Source organism: Babylonia areolata, chromosome 20 (genome assembly GCF_041734735.1).
Source record: "Babylonia areolata isolate BAREFJ2019XMU chromosome 20, ASM4173473v1, whole genome shotgun sequence".
NCBI lineage: Eukaryota > Metazoa > Mollusca > Gastropoda > Neogastropoda > Buccinidae > Babylonia > Babylonia areolata.
Genome location: NC_134895.1, coordinates 40,596,316 through 40,613,815, shown reverse-complemented (window position 1 = coordinate 40,613,815; position 17,500 = coordinate 40,596,316). Strand labels below are relative to the sequence as shown.

Here is a 17,500-nt window from a genome sequence, read left to right as displayed (position 1 = left end):
GTATGCTTTCAGGTTAACACTGTGTTCTTGGTGTGCAAGACAGGTTTGTGTTGGACAGTTCAGGGTTTTAAATGTGTGTGCTTTCACTAGTTTCAGGACAATGTTGCTCTTGGTGTCCAAGACAGATGTGTGTTGACAGTCGAGGGTTTTAATTGTGTATGCTTTCAGGACAAGACAGTGCTCTTGGTGTGCAAGACAGATGTGTGTTGACAGTCAAGGGTTTTAAATGTGCATGCTTTCAGGACAAGACAGTGCTTTTGGTGTCCAAGACAGGTGTATGTTCACAGTCGAGTGTTTTAATTGTGTATGCTTTCAGGACAAGACAGTGCTCTTGGTGTGCAAGACAGATGTGTGTTGACAGTCAAGGGTTTTAAATGTTTATGCTTTGTTTGTTGTCTACTGTTCTGTGTTCTTGGTGTGCAATACAGGTGTGTGTTGGACAGTTCAGGGTTTTAAATGTGTGTGCTTTCACCAGTTTCAGGACAGTGTTGCTCTTGGTGTGCAAGACAGATGTGTGTTGACAGTCGAGGGTTTTAAATGTGTGTGCTTTCAGGACAAGACAGTGCTTTTGGTGTCCAAGACAGGTGTATGTTGACAGTCGAGTGTTTTAAATGTGCATGCTTTCAGGACAAGACAGTGCTTTTGGTGTCCAAGACAGGTGTATGTTCACAGTCGAGTGCTTTAAATGTGCATGCTTTCAGGACAAGACAGTGCTTTTGGAGTCCAAGACAGATGTGTGTTGACAGTCGAGGATTTTAAATGTGTGTGCTTTCAGGACAACGCTATGTTCTCGGTATGCAAGACAGGTATGTGTTGAGGGTGTTAAATGTGTGTGCGTTCACTAGTTTCAGAACAACATCGTTCTTGGTGAGCGAGACGGGTATGTGGTGACAGTTGAGGGTTTTAAATGTGTGTGCTTTCAGGACAAAATGGTGCTATTGGTATGCAATGCAAGTGTGTTGACAGTTGAGGATTTAAAATTTGTATGCTTTCAGGACAACACTGTGTTCTTGGTGTGCAAGCCTGGTGTCCATGACATGATCAGACCTGTGACAGCTGGTCCCCATTATTCAGGTAACATATTTATCTGGTTTTTGTTGTTGTAATATTCATTTGGAAATTTAGGTCACAGTCATTGATTGTAGCTTTTTTTTTTTTCTTTTCTTTTTGTCAAGTGATGTTGATGGTTGGGTGTCCATCTAAAGAACGAAAAGTGATGTTGATTATCATGTTTGATGACTGGTGTGTATGTTTTTATAATTTTGATGATAACTGAAGACAAAAACAAAAGAATAAGCTGTAGACATAGGCATGTCATGTCATTTACAGTTACTGTTGTACAGCCTCTCTTCATATATATATATATATATATATCTGTGTGTGTGTGTCAATTGTTTCATATGTGTGTACATACCATTAAGACTCACTTCTGTATGCGTATGATCGACTGATGGTTGCGCAGTTGTGTGTATGTCATGCGAAACAGCGGAATGTGTTATAAATGTCTGCCACAGGTGTCCCATCAAGTGACTTAGAGAGTCGGTGTCATTAGCTGCTGGTGCCTTCCATTTCCTTGGGAGAGGACAGCAGTAGGAAGTAATATTTCTCCCTATGTGCAGAGCTGTGATGTGTGTGTGTGTGTTGTTGCAGAACAAGAGTTGATGGGGCAGGTGGATGCCTCCAACAAGATGCCTCCACTGCTGGACACTGTGCGGTCCCGCATGCTACTGGTAGAGGTAAGTAGGAATGTAGCCGACAAAAACAGATGAAGATTGTGTTTCTTGTTTTGTTGTGTTAAAAAAAAAAAAAAAGGAAAGAAAATTAATTGGCTTTTTCTTGGGGACGGGGGGTGTATGGGGTGGGAGGGTGGAGAAGGGAGGTGGTAATCATAAAGGGAACAGAGGAAGAAGAAAGGGGGGAAAAAAAACGAAAAAAGAGTGTTGTTATTGTGTTTATGTAGCTTTGAAGTAATGTAATAGTATTGTTTATGAAATGCGTGGTATAAACGATCATATATGCATTTAATATGTTTACCGGTTAGCGTACTTTTCTTCCCCCTATTTTTAAAAAATTTATTTATTTTTAGTTGTAAATTCACAGTTATATAATATTGTTTATGAAATGTGAGGTTGTAAATGGATATACATGCATTTAATGTGTTTACTGGTTAGCGTACTTTTCTCTCCCTTTTTTTTTTTTTTTTTTTTTTTTTAAGTTGTAAATTGTCAGTAATAAGCTGCTGTTGTGGGGTGGCAAGGATTTAGAAGCTAACAAGTGTTGTGGGAGGAATTTGATATAGTTTGCCATACTGCTTTGTGTGCGTGTGTGTGTTTGTTTTTTTTTTTGTTTTGTTTTTTTTTGGTGAAAAAATCGCAAATATTTAATAAGATTAAACATGTTTTCAAGAAAGAAAACGGTGTGTTCTCACATTTGTTTGCTTTTCTTTAGTTCATTTCGTATGTTTTTTTGGGTTTTTTTATTTGTTGATGTCATAATATTTCTCATAGTATGTAAAAGAAAGTTGTGGAAAAAAAGAAAGGGAGAGAAAAACAGATCTGGGTAAAAAAAAAAAAAAAAAAAAAGAACATGAAAGTTATCCCTCATCATATATCTCTTGACTGTCTCCTATCACTCCCACCTCCTCTGCCTTTTTTTCTTTTTGGTCAGAATTTTCTATTTACAAGTCTCTCCACAATGTCAGGGGGATGGAGGGAGGAATGAAGAACAAAACAGAGATGAAGGTAGTGGGGGTTGGGTGGAGGTGCCAGGGGGAGGACGAAATTATGTTACTTTTTTTGTCACAACAGATTTTTCTGTGTGAAATTCGAGCTGCTCTGCCTTGGGAGAGCATGGTCGCTGCACTGAGAGCGCCACCCTTTTTTTTTTTTTTTTTTTTTTTTTTTTTGGTTGTATTTTTTCTGCCTGCAATTTTTATTTGTTTTCCTATCAAAGTGGATTTTTCTACAAAATTTTGCCAGAGGCAACCCTTTTGTTGCCGTGGGTTCTTTTGCGTGTGCTAAGTGCATTCTACACGCTGGACCTGAGTTTATTGTCTCCTCCAAATGACTAGTGTCCAGACCACCACTCAAGGTCTTAGTGGAGGGGGTTGGGGGGATGAGGCAGTAGAAAATACTGGCGACAGTGGGATTTGAACCATTGCCGGCGCTCAGATTCTCTCGCTTCCTCGGCGGACGCGTTACTTACTGCTAGGCCAACACTCCGCACTCTTGTTTGTTTGTCTTGGTGAACAGAGAATCTGTGGCATTGACGAGCACGAGATGAAGGCCATCATTCAGCTGGTGTTTGACCAGCACCAGCAGCATCAGGGCTGGTGTGCCATGGTGGCCAACCTGGAGGAGGTGTGCAGGTATGCTGTGTGCCTTTTTTTTGTCTTTGCTTTTTGTATGTTGTAATAGTCCTTCTGTGGTTCTGTCATGAGTGCCCCCCGCCTCCTTTAAAAAAAAAAAAATCTTTTTTGTGCTTTTTATTTTATAGAAACAAATTTGATTGAAAGTATGACTATGCAATAACAGATTTCTCTGTTTGCAGGTAAATGTTGGTATAGTTTGTGGTGTGTTTTTTTGTTGTTTTTTTTCCTTCATTTTTTTTTTGTGTGTGTGTGTATGTGTGTTCTGTTCTATGAATAATGGTGACAGTTGTCTGTGTGTAGGCAAGAAATAACCCAGTTGGTGTGTGTGTGTTTAATTCTATGAATATTGGTGACAACTGTCCATGTGCAGGCAAGAAATAATCCAGTTGTAGTTTTGTTATGGTGTGTGTGTGTGTGTGTGTGTGTGTGTGCTTAAATTTCGATGTATAGCAGCAAGATTGCTCTGAGTGTATACATATGTATGCTGGAATAATCCTCTTATAATTTTGATTTTGATTTTGATTTTTTTTTTAATTCCAAGAATAATTGTTACAATTCTTCATGTGCAGGAATGCTGGAACTATTGTAGTTGTGTGTTGTTTTTTTAAAAAAAAAAAGGTTTTTCATGTTTACTTATTTTTTGTTTTTGTTTGTTCTTTCCAGGTATAATAGTGACATATTTCTTAGAGTGCATGAACGCTAGAATAATCCTATTGTAGTTTACGTGTGTGTGTGTGTGTGTGTGTGTTTAACTGTTATTTTTTTTCCAAGTATGATAGTAACATTCCTCTATACACACAAAAAGCGACAACCAAACAGATCTAACAGTTACATAGAAACTGGCTTTCTGAAAATATCAGCATGGAAAATAAAGTGAACATGTAGACTGTTCTTATAATATGCAGCAGTAGCAGTAATAGTAGAATGTATCATGTTATTAGATACAGCCACTATCAGTTTTCATCTCCAAACACGTCTTCTGTATGAAACCACTTGTTATCCAGTTCTGTTTGTTTCATGGTATGCTTTTTGTCATACTTTTACATCTTATATTTGCACTCTTAACTCCCTTAAGGCCAGACACAGTAGTGAAATTTTGACCAAAATCATGATTTTTTTGTGATTTTCGTTTTTTCGCATAATTTGCTTCTTCAACATCTAATCTTTATAGTCTGTTTCACCTGGTTACTATATTCACTTAAATAAAGCTTCAAACAGCATCAACATGTGTGATTTCTTTTGAATACAAGCATATCTCTTTCTTTTCCTGTTGTCTCAGTTTTGTGTTTTGTCTTCGTAATACCATTTTTCAAAATGTTAATGCTCAAAAACTTTAAAAGATAGCATGTTCAGACTTGGTACTTACTTTCTTTATGTATTCATCTTTATTATAGTGCAGTGGTTTGTATAGTACTAGTAAAAGAATGAATATACACTCATTTGAAAAACATTATGTCAAGGAATTTATATACATTTCAACAACAACAAAAAAATGTATTTATTCAAATTCCAAAATACCACTGCACTATAATAAAGAACAAATACAAATAAATCAAATAAAACAAACAGAAATAACATATCTATAAAGGTACCGAAGTTTTAAGCTTTTAATTTTTTTGTTTGTCGGCCATTTTAGATTCGTTTCCATGGAAACCGTCACGACAAATTGCACAAAATGACCTTTTTAGACATGCTTAGTCCAATATCTTTGCATACCATGTCACAGAAAGCCATAAACTTCAAGTTTATTTCATACGTTTTTGTACTACCGTGTCTGGCCTTGAGAATATGTTGAAAGTAGGTTTTAGTTTATCGATTTGACATTTGTAATCATGAAAGTTACCTGGTAAAACTGTCGATTCTAGCATATTGTTTGTGGTTTTTGTTGAATGGTTCTGACAGAAATGGACTCTTCAGAATATTTTTTTCCTTTTGCATTGTTTCTGTAGGTAGTGATGTTAATTATTGGTGTTCCTGCTTTTTTCAGTGGATTTGACAAGCAGTCCAGAACCTTCCAGGCAAAGTACGAAGACTACTTGAAAATGCGGGATGAAATTTCAAGCCTGCTGGAGAGGTAAAAAAAATTAGCGTTTATGAATGTTTTTTTTTTGTTTTTTTGTTTTTTTTTGCTGTCCCATCATCTGCACCGTTTCAGTGGCATTACTCCCACGCCGCTCATTTAGATTCCCCCATACACGGCCACACCCGGGTTCGTCCGTCACAGTTCCAGCATCGGCAGTCCACAGGGAACCATCGATGTTAGGTCGCCAGGAGGCCACACACCAGAGGAGACCCTGCACTGCTGCTGAGTCACTTCGGTGGTGTTCAGTAGTGCCTGTTCTGATTTTACGTACTTAGGACACCACCTACTAAGCCCCCTACTAACGACAATAATGGCTTAGTCGCGGAGCCAGACTGAGTGAGCGTCCCTTCCAGAGTGGAGACCGCCACCACGTCCCTCAAACAACAGCCCCCCACGAATCCGCCGACACTGACGACATTGACATGACTCACCCCAAGCACAGAAGTGGAGGGGTATTGAAACTGAGGTCACCATGAGAGCAGGGCATGAAAGGCCACAAACTTTGAGACTATTTTGTTTTTTTTATATTGATGACGATGAAGGAGGAGGAGGATGACGATGATGATGACGATGTTGCTATGGAGGTCCATTTTGGTTTGGGACTGCTTGACAAGGCTGTACTCTACGCTTCCTGTCATAATGATATCCCGGCGTTAACCAGGCCCGAGAGATACAGACACTTGCAGTGTTGGTCAGGTAATTAGAGCAACACACCCAAAGACGCATCCTTGAAGTGGATGACACTCGACTGTGTGGTCCCAGTCTCCCCATTTAAGCCCACAGCACACTCAGCTCTGGGTAGGAGCCGGCCACGGGCCGAAAAACCCACCTCCGCTGGGATTCGAACCCGCGTCCTCCCAGCCGTCAGTCCGCGACGCTAACTACTTCGCCACGGCGGCTGGTGCGTTTATGAATGTTGACGAAACCTTTTTCCTGAAAGGTTAAGTAGTTCTGATTTCATTCATTTATGAAAAAAAAAAGGAAAAAAAAGATTTATTGTCGTGTTTTTGCATCAGTAAATTGGAAACACTTCATTTATTAAAAAGAGAAAGATAGAAAGAGAAAAAAAAAGTTTTGTTATTGCATCTGTTAATTGGAAACACTTCTTTGCATTATATCAGAAACAAGGCTGCCGTAATGTCTGTCAAAGATAAACAGATTTACAGGCAACACGTGTTCATAAACTGTTAATTTGAGGGCGATTGTAGTGATTTTTATTAATTTATCAGTTGAGAATACTATTGTCTTGTGTTGGAGAGTTGTTAATTCTTTACAGCTGTGGACTGCTGTACTGCTCACATATAGGCAAAAACACCTCATGGCCTCTTGTATACACCTTTTTTTTCTCAAACACCATGTTAGTAGTGGTGGTAGTAGTAGTTGTAGCAGTAGTATAGAAAATGATGTCAACAAATAAGGAAATACTGTGCAGTCTGAAAAAAACTATGACTGTGTGTGTGTGTGTGTGTGTTAAAACATATGCCAGTGTTGTAACGTCAAGTAAGAAAGCATGTCTTGCAGTGATTGTTCTGGTGGGGTTTTTTTTGTGTTTTTTTTTTTAATCAATAAAAAGAAAAAAATAGATATGATATTAATGACAGTGAATAATGAATGATAATAATGAGAATAATGATGATAATGCAAGTACTATTACTGCTACTACTACAACTACTCTTATTCCTGCTACTTTTATTCCTACTCCTCCTACTCTTATTCCTACTCCTCCTGCTCCTACTACTTCTGCTGCTACTACTACTACTATGAAAAGACAAAATAATGATAATGGTAGTAATAATGAATGATTTTAGCAGTCCAGTCACACAACCTTGACAGGCAGCACACACATTACTGACATATTTATTGGTGTCATGTATGCATGTGTGTGTTTGTGTGTGTTATTTTAAAACAAAAGTGGTGTACTGATATGAAAGTGTTGAAATCTTACAACATTTCAAATGTTTTTACTGGCAGTTGCCAGTCAAAAGTTTTACAATACTGATATTTTACATGTTTGTTCAATATCGAAGTTTAACTATCATGTGTGCAATACGAGATTTATGATGTATAGTGATTAATTAGTGGTATTGTTTCTTATTCAGAAATCTTTTATATTATTATTAATGTACATGTTATTTTAGAACATATCTCTTCAACTGCATATTGCTTTTAATACTGAACCTGCCAATTAACAATTTATAATGATTTTATAGAAGCATTTCTTAATCTGAAATCATGTTTCATAATATTCATGCTATTTTACAAGGTGTGTGTGTAGGGTGGGGTGTTGGGGAGAGGTGTGTGTGTGTGTGTGTGTGTGTGTGTGTGTTGATAGTTAGGGGACTTTGGTGTATGTGTGGGAAATGTACACGCTGTGTTGTATTACTTGCATGTGTGCATTTAGTTGGGTTTTTTTCTTCTTTTTTTTTCCCCCAAACCTTTGTCATGTTGGGTGTGTGTTGGACTTAGCTGTGGGCTGAGATATCGTGTAGGGCGAGTGAGGAGCCTGTGGATGCACAATTAAATTTCCAAATGAATGAATGAATAAAGATGTATTGTTGTATTGTAAAAATGTTGAGAATAATAATGGATAATAATGATGATGACGACAATACAACACCTACTACTGCTACGAATGAAGAGAGTGCATCAATGTTGTGGTGCAGGATGCCCGACGTGCTGATCTTGCTGGGGAAGATCCCACTGCTGGCCGGTCTGGGGGAAGAGTCGGCCAGTTCCACTCGTCAGCTGGAACGCCAGGACAAGGCGCCTGGCCAGTTGTCCCTCTACACCTGGATGAACACACAGGTAAACCAACCGACAAGAGTTCTCAGGTAGTGGGCAGAATTGACTGGAAACCTGGATGAGAAGCACACACAGGTAAGTGACGGAATTCTCAGGTAGTGGATAGAACTTACTGCAGACCAGGGTGAAAACACAGCTTACTGGGTTGTTGTATTCCCAGGTGTTGTGCAAAATTTAATTTTCACCTGGATGAACTCTAAGGTAACGATAACAGAGTTCTCATCAGGCAGTGTTGCAAAACTAATTGTATACCTAGATAAACACACAGGTACCTGACAGAGTTCTTAGGTAGTGTGCAGAATTTAATGTACACCTGGATGACAGCAGGTAACTTCTCAGGTGGTGTGTTGAAGTTGTTATATACCTGGATGAATACACAGGTAGCTCATAGAGTTTTCAGGTATTCTCAGATGGTGTACAGAACTTAGTGTACACTTGGTTGAACTCTCAAGTAAGCTTTAGAGAAATCTCCGGTAGTGTGCAGAAGTTACTAAATACCTGGATGAACACACAGGTAACTGACAGCTTTCAGGTAGTGTGCTGAAGTCATTGTACATCTTGATGAACACAAGTAACGGAGTGCTCAAGTACTGTGCAGAACTTAATGTACACCTGGATGAACACATACTTAACAGAAATCTTAGGTAGTGTTCGAAACTAACTGTATACCTGGGTGAACTCGCATTTCATTCAGTAAGTGTGAAATTAAAAGGGAAATGCATATAATGTTTGGGTGGAAAGTTTTTTGAAAAATACACATTTATATTGGGTGGCAAAATATACATCTGCAAATTACATATTGTTTGTAAAAAAAAAAAAAAAAAAAAAAAAAAGCTTATATTTGTATTTTGGTGGCAGCATAAGCATTTATATGAATAGTTTGAAAATAATGAAAATAAAATGGATATATTGTACTTGTAGTGACAAAAATGTGCGTTTATATAAATGAAATGCTTGTATATCTGCAGTAGCAAAAATATGTATTTATATGAATTGTATAATAAGAAAAAGGAAAAATTCATGTTTGGATGGCAAAAGTATGCATTTATGTAAATTTATGAAAATAAAATATATATGTTAGGGTTACAAAATTATGCATTTATATAAATAGTATGAAGTAAAATGTATGTTTGGGTAATACAAATTTGTACTGATATAAAGTGTACAAATTGAAAGTAAAATGCATACGATAGGGTATCAAAAGCATTCTGTAAATTGTTTGAAATTGAAATGCATGTGTTTAGATGATGAAAAATGTGCTTAATTTTTTTTTAAAACAAAATGCATACTTTTGGATGATGAAAAAACATGCATTTCTATAAATTGTATGAAAACATGCATGTGTGTGTGTGTGTGTGTGTATGTGTGTGTGGCTGATTGTCTGGTTATGTTTAGTCACACCTGATATAGTATGTTTACGCTCATGATTATATTCAAAGTAATGTTTATTGATTCTTCTGTTTTTATATTTTATATTTCAAATATTACCTGCAATATATGGAATGAATGTATGAAATTGTGTGTGATATTTTTTATTATTATTATTATTATTATTCTATTTGTGTCTTCATTATATTCCTAACAGCTGTTGTCGTTTATTACAATTATGTTCTCCATGTTCTTTACTTGTCTATGTTGTGATAATGCACCCGACCAAATTTCTCTAATTTGAGATGATAAGGTTATTCTTTTCTTATTTTATTATCTGGTGTTTGGATGATGAAAAATATGCTTTTCCACAAATTGTATGAAAACAGTGCTTATATTTAGATAAAAGAAACCTATGCATTCCTCTATAAATTGTATGAAAACAAAATGCATATATTTGGACGAAAACCCATGCATTTCTGTAAGTTGTATGTGTATGTTGCAGGACTGCAAGTACAGAGTGGAGGATGTGATAAATGATGTTGCCAACAATATTGAGCAGGTAGCTTTCTGGAGTGTTTCCTCCAGGATTTGGTTGTTATACTCTGTGTGTGTGTGTGTGTGTGTGTGTGTGTGTGTGTGTGTGTGTGTGTATGCATGTGTGTGTGTGTGTGTGAGAGAGAGAGTGTGTGTGTGAGAGTGAGTGTGTGTGCTTGTATGTGTTAGAGATGGGGGAGAGAGAGAGAGAGAGAAAGAGTTTAAGTGAGTGTTAGGGAGTGTGTGTGTGTGTGTGTGTAAGTGTGTATGTTACTTAGCGAGAGAGGAGAGAGTGAGTGTATGGGGAGAGTTTGTGAGTGTGTGTGCTTGTGTGTGTGTGTGTGTGTGTGCGCGCGCGCGTGTGTGTGTGCTGGATTTCAAGTCAAATAAACTTTATTATCTGTAAAGGAAAATCCAACTTTTATACATGATAAAGGTCTGGAAAATGTGATTTTATTTCCATAAAAGAGAGAAAGAAAGAAATAAAGAAAAAGAGTGTCTGCAACACATACCTGCAGATGGGCGTTTCTGCAACAAATACCCTTGTGTAGTACTAGGATTTTGCAACTTGCAATCTGCTTTTTTTTCTTCTTTTTTTTTTTTTTTTAACTGATGTTTGTTATGATGATGATAGTGATGATGATGATCAGAACAGTATGATGAAAAGTATCATGTTGGTCATAAATTGTAATGATAATAATACTAATGATAAATACCTGTTGAGCGCTTTCCTTCCTTAGGGAGCTCAAAGCGCTTTACAAGTATTGAAGAAACATAAAAGATTTAACACACAAAGCACAGAAAAGGTTCACAGGTTATGCGTATCGCAGTACTTAATTACACACACACACACACACACACTTTTTTACACTAATATTCACATGCACTCCCTTTCCTTTATCCACTACTTTACTCCTGTCCGTCTAAAAACACTTATAGTGAATAGACGTTAAACTGAAGATAAAACACACACACAAATATAATTATGATGTGCTGTTAACTCTGTGTGTCATGTGCAGATGGGGGAGAAAGTGAAGAACACGGTGGCTGAGCAGATCCAGGTGGTGTGGACGGCTGCTAAAGGCAATCCCGAATACCGGTGCATCAGGGGCATAGAGGATCGCCTGTTTGGCTTGGACAAGCTGACCAACAACGCCAAGGCCATTGTGGACATGCAGAGAACCACCAGAGAGGTCAGTCAACTGCTTGTCACACTTTGTGCCCCATCAGTGCAGCTGCACAGCGGTGTCTGCACACCCATCAGTGCACCTGCACTGCAGTTTCTGCACCTCCATCGGTGCAGCTGCACTGCAGTTTCTGCTGACCAGCCCTACAACAGCTGGGTGCATAGTTCGAGCGATACTTGTTGCACAGAACGCACATGTCATCTAAGTCATGCCCAGTCCCCTTGAAACCATAGCAAACAATGAAGCTGTAGCCAACAAACTATAAGCTAAAAGCTTGTTGAATCTCCAAGTGAATTAACTTAGCTGACATTTGATATTTTCTTTACTTAGAGCAAGGGATATGTTGCTATTGTGTATCCTCCATGCCCCAACAAGTGGTCAGAGGTTTACAATTTTTTTTTCTTGACTCTTCTTGCAGGGGAGTTGGCAGAATGGTTGAGACGTTTATCTGCCAGTACAGTGTCTGTGAGGGTCTGGGTTTGATTCCTGCTCTTGTCCTTTCTCCCAAGTTTGACTTGAAAATCTGAGCATCTAATCATTTGGATGAGACGATAAAAATGGAGGTCCTGTTTACAGCATGTACTTGGCACACTGAAAAAGAACCCTTGGCAATGTAGATTATGCCCCCTGACAAAATTCTGTGGAAGAAATCCACCGTCAGGTAGGCAAATATATACACATGCACTCAAGGCCTGACTCTGGGCATTGGGTTACGCTGCAGGTCAGGCATCGGCCTAGCAGGTGTGGTGTACAGAGATGCCAACTGTTGCAATATCGCCGTATTTTGTTATGCTCGATTGCAGTTTGTTCCGACGTTATGCCAACATCAAAATTATTCTGAGAAGTTCTTCTTCTTCAACTAGACAGCATGGTCACATGCTTTCCTGTGGTAACATTACCCAGACACACCAGACCTATCAATCACAAGGCCAGGGCAGCTGCTACTAACCTTGGTCTCACTTGATGATGCTCAGCTAACCGCGTGCGTGTTAACATTAACATTGAAACAGCATTGAGTGGGCCAGTCAGCTTAATTGTAGCGGTTACACCATGTTGCAGGTAGGCCGAAGTGTCTGTAAGCCTTGTAGATAACATGTACATTTGCTGATGTGGCTGAGTCTGAGTGTTCCTACCAAATTCAGAAAGTTCCTACCAAATCTCCTGATTGTTCCTACAAACACCTGACAGGGGTCGGCATCTCTGGGTGGAGCGTATCTGGATTTGTCTGAATGCAGCTGATGGTGTGATTGTTGGTGCAGGGGTTCAAGTCGAACTGGTCACGGCTGGAGAATGAGAAGGACCCCAGCATCCTGCCTGACCTGTGCACCTCCCACAGGAGACAGGTGCAGGAGGTGCTCATCCGACACAAGAAGCTGCTGGACCTCAAGAACAAGTGCAACAGCGCCAAGAAGGAGCTCTCCAACATCATCCAGTCACGCCTCCCGTACGTTGTGATGATAGTTATCATCATTTATTCTTCTGTTTCTTCGTTCGTGGGGAGCAACTCCCACGTCAGCTTGTATGCACGAGTGAGCTTTTACATCTGTGATCGTTTTTACCCCTCCATGTAGGCAGCCATACTCTGTTTTCAGGGGTATCATAAGTTATTTTGCGCCTTTCCATGAAAAGTACGCTCAGCTGTGATGTACAGTGTAAAAATCGATTTGTAGAACATGAATTCAGACACTAAAATGACAAACTTTCATATGCAACAGTGCACAGGCATCAAGCGCTGACAGTGATTTATGTACGTGCACACATAAAGTCATTACACACAACAGAACAATTACGTTCCCTTTGTTGTCGCTAGGGGTGGGTTGGGAGCATTGTGCTGTCAGTGTCGTGGTTCATACAGTGTCATAGAAGTCTGGAAAATCTTTGAAGAATGAGAGAACCATTCCCAGGCAGGGCTGGAAAAGTCTCATCATTTACCTGGTCATGGTCTGGAAAAGTTTTGGAATTTTAATAACGCCCTTGCCTAATACCGTATAACATAGAGCTTTAGAATTTAAAAAAAAAAAAAAAAAAAAAAATGACGGGCGCAGTAGTCGAGTGGTTAAAGCGTTGGACTTTCAGTCCGAGGGTCCCGGGTTCGAATCACGGTGATGGCGCCTGGTGGGTAAAGGGTGGATTTATACATCTCCCAGGTCAACATATGTGCAGACCTGCTAGTGCCTGAACACCCTTCGTGTGTATATGCAAGCAGAAGATCAAATACGCACGTTAAAGATCCTGTAATCCATGTCAGCGTTCAGTGGGTTATGGAAGCAAGAACATACCCAGCATGCACACCCCCGAAAACGGAGTATGGCTGCCTACATGGCGGGATAAAAACGGTCATACATGTAAAAGCCCACTCGTGTGCATACGAGTGAATGCAGAAGAAGAAAAAGAAGAAGAAAAAATGAAACAAGCAAACAAAAAGTGAAAACTGGACAGTGACTGACTGCCGGGATGGGGTGGTGGCGACTGTTGGCGTGCAGGTGGCTGATGGAGACCCACTACGAGATCAACCAGCTGAACAACCAGCTGGTGCTGCACCTGAACCTGCTGAAGCGCACCCAGACGCGGGTCAAGTTCCTGCAGCAGGTGGAGCGGGCACCCCGGGTGTACGCCCTCACCACCGTGGAGGTCGTCCGCCGCCGCCAGTTCTCCCATGACTTCATGAAGGTGAATTGGGGGAGGGGGGGGACGGTGCAAGGGAGAGGAGGAGGAGTGGGGTCTGATGGAGGGATGGGGGGGGCGAGCTGGTGAAAGGAGGGGGGGGGTGCAAAGGAGAGGAAGAAGTAGTGGGTCTGGGGGAGGGTTGGGGGGGCATGGGGGCTGGTGAAAGGAGGGGTGGGTGCAAGGGAGAGGAAGGAGGGCTGGGGTCTGGGGGAGGGTTGGTGGTGGTGGGGGGGTGGGGGGGGCTAATGAAAGGAGGGGTTTAACTTTTTGAGGTGGGTGGATACATGGAGAGGAGGGGCTGGGGGTAGGGTTGGGGGGCGGGGGCTGGTGGAACTTTTGAGGACGACTGCATGAAAGTAAGGGAGAGGGGGTAAGGGTTGGGTGAGTGGTGGGTGGGGCTAAGGGCCAGGAGAGGTGGGGTGAGAGAGGTTTAGCTGGTGATGTAGTTTTTAGGGGATTCCTGCATAAAGGCCGGGGGTGGGGGGGGGGAGATGGTGGATGGACATTGTGCTGAGGTGAATGGGAGGGTGGCTTCTCTCTCTCTCCAAGGATTTCCAACATGGTTCATACAGTCATGGAAGTTTGGAAAAGCCTTGTAAAAATGGAAGAAAGGTCTTGGGGGGAGGGGGGGGGGGGAGGGGTAAAATATGTTTTGCCTTTCAGGGTTGGGGAAAGTCTTGGAATTTTGATAAAACCCTTAACTAGTACCATTCTGCGAAGGGCTTAATGCTTTTAAAAATCAAATTAACAATTGAGAAAATGACTTTAAAATGGGTCAGAATTAAATATTGACACAGGGAAATTCCACTAGTCTCTTTTGTTAGCGGTGTTGCAGGTGAAGATTGGATTCAGTTTGCCTTTGTGTAACTGTGAGGAATGGAAAATTTTCAGTCTGATCTTGAAAATGTCTGAAAAAAAAGTATGGAATATTGTTATGTCCTGTCTGTAGGAGCCTAGTCCATGGAATGGGTGGGGGATCTTTGTGTAACTGTAAGGAATGGAACATTTTCAGTCTGATCTGGAAAAAGTCTGAAAAAAGTATGGATCATTGTTTGGTCCTGTCTGTAGTTTAGCCCAGTCCATGGGATGGGGTGGGGGTGGGGGGGTCTCTTCATTTCAGTACTGCATGAAAAGAGGGGAGGGGGTAAGGGGAGATAAGGGGGGGGGAGTGAGGGGGGTAGATATTTTTTCTGAAAGTGCATGGTAAAAGTGGGGGGGGGGGGGGGGGGTCAGACATCTCTTCTCAGAGTGCTTGCATGATTGTTGTAATGGCTGAGTGGTAAAAGCATTGGACTTTGAATCTTGAGGGTCCAGGGGTTGAATCCAGGTATTGGCATCCGGATGGTTAGGGGTGGAGGTTTTTTCTTATCTCTCTGGTCAGCGTGTGTACAGACCTGATAGTGCCCGCGTTTGCGTCCGTTGTGTGCGTGATAAGAGAATGGCAAAATCGTGGTGGAAGTGGTGACTGTCCCTTGATGCCTGTGCTGTTTCATCCCAGTATACTTGTCCAATACGTATTTTTGTTTTTGTAAGCGCTTAGGGCTTTGGTAAGATAAAGCGCCATAAATGCCTATTATTATTATTATTATTATTATTACTATACATATGCATGGATATTTACAAATGCATGCTTAGGTGGATTTGTGTTTGTGCATGTGTTTATTAGTCAGTTTGAGTGCTTGTGAGAATGATTGAGAGGAACCAAGGGAGGTAAGGCGGTGGATTTGTGTGCTTGTGCATGTATAATTTGCGTATGTCATGTGTTATGTTTGGGTGTGCATTTATGTTTTTATGTGTCTGTTGATAAGTGTGTGAATGCAATGTTTTTGCCAGGAAACAAAGTGATTGACAAGATAGATTGGATGTTGTGATGAGAATCATGAGATGGGGGGGACAGTGAGGGGAATTGGGGCTGGGGGTGTGGGGGTTTGCAATGGGTGTGGTAGGGTGAGTATTGATTCTTTTTGTTGTGAAATTGTTTGTCATTGTCAGTGTTTTTGTACGCCTCATTGCATGAATGTGTGTGTGTGTGTGTGTGTGAACGCATGTGTGTGCAGGTGTGCATATGTTAGAAATCTGTGTGTGTGTGTGTGTGCATCTGGTAGTTGTGTACTTTGTAGATAGGATTATGTGTGGGTGGCCTTGTATTTTAGATAACACTGAGCATTGCTCTATTTTTATGTCAGTCCTGATGCATTTAATCTTAGTGTCATTGTAAGGCATGTAGTGCTGTGTAGATGCACGCTATTGAAATATCGTTAATGATGAAATTGATAACAACTGTGTGCAGTGGGCAAAAGGGGTGGCTGATGAATCCAAGAAGGAGCACAAGAAGGAAATGCATCGCCGCAGGGCCTTCACCAAACAGTGTGGTGAGTCAGTGTGGTGTGCAGACCCTGCAGGAAAACTTTCCAACGGACATATATGCCTTTTTGAATTTCAGGCTTGATGGGCGCAATAGCCGAGTGGTTAAAGCGTTGGACTGTCAATCTGAGGGTCCCGGGTTCGAATCACGGTGATGGCGCCTGGTGGGTAAAGGGTGGAGATTTTTACGATCTTCCAGGTCAACATATGTGCAGACCTGCTAGTGCCTGAACCCCCTTCGTGTGTATATGCAAGCAGAAGATCAAATACGCACGTTAAAAGATCCTGTAATCCATGTCAGCGTTCGGTGGGTTATGGAAACAAGAACATACCCAGCATGCACATGAAGATGTTGAATTTTCTTATTCATTAAAAAAAAAAGTACTGATCGCTGTGCTTCAGTCCAAATGGACGTTTGCTGTAATTGGTTTGTTTTTTTTTATATATTTTTTTAGTTGGCAGCAATTTACTTTGTATTTGGTTCTTGTTCCTTTGTACATGGATATTTTTGTATCTAAAATCACACAAGCTGTGTAGACATTGAATTGAAGAACACACTGCAGCTTCTGAATAACTTGACTTGACTAAAGGTGAATACATCAACAAAAGAATAAATTGATAAACAAATAGGACAACGTGCAGTAATATTCAGATGGATACATTTTACACATAAAATTGAACAGATTAACAAATGAATGAATTAATAAGCTTGAGTAGATAGAAAAAAAAAAAAAACCCAACAGTTTTAGGCAACATTCAAACAGGAATGTGACAAAGAAAGAAATGAAGGATAAGAAATCTTAGTCATCAGTTCCTCTAAGAGAGAGTTGGTGGTTGTGGTGGTGGTGTTGGGGCCAGGGAATCACGTCATGAGCAACAAGACATCTTTTATGCAGACTAATTAATTTTATTATTTTTTTTTTTTTTTTTATATGATGTGAGTTGTGTCAGTTTTATTTTTTGCTTTATGTTGTTTTCTGGTCTGTGTTGCAGGAAACCATTTTCTACAGAAGCTGTTTTTAGGATTCAATGACCACGTCCCCAAATTTGCCGTGAGTATCAGTAGAGGTTTTTTGTTTGGGATTTTTCTTGATATGGAAAGGTGGAAAAGAAAATCCCTGT

The 17,500-nt window shown here is 40.3% G+C and overlaps 1 protein-coding gene across 2 annotated transcripts in view; it reads left to right on the top strand.

Moving 5' to 3' along the window:
- The window catches only part of LOC143295502 (RB1-inducible coiled-coil protein 1-like), a 48,611-nt gene that overhangs the window by 3,292 nt on the left and 27,819 nt on the right, over positions 1 to 17,500 (top strand). For both annotated transcript variants that reach the window (XM_076607225.1, XM_076607224.1), the window contains 11 exons: positions 996 to 1,074; positions 1,651 to 1,736; positions 3,252 to 3,367; positions 5,358 to 5,444; positions 8,117 to 8,258; positions 10,129 to 10,185; positions 11,180 to 11,353; positions 12,607 to 12,791; positions 13,831 to 14,017; positions 16,305 to 16,386; positions 17,372 to 17,430. In XM_076607225.1, coding sequence (XP_076463340.1) covers positions 996 to 1,074; positions 1,651 to 1,736; positions 3,252 to 3,367; positions 5,358 to 5,444; positions 8,117 to 8,258; positions 10,129 to 10,185; positions 11,180 to 11,353; positions 12,607 to 12,791; positions 13,831 to 14,017; positions 16,305 to 16,386; positions 17,372 to 17,430 — 1,254 coding nt within the window. The remainder of the gene's footprint in view (positions 1 to 995; positions 1,075 to 1,650; positions 1,737 to 3,251; positions 3,368 to 5,357; positions 5,445 to 8,116; positions 8,259 to 10,128; positions 10,186 to 11,179; positions 11,354 to 12,606; positions 12,792 to 13,830; positions 14,018 to 16,304; positions 16,387 to 17,371; positions 17,431 to 17,500) is intronic.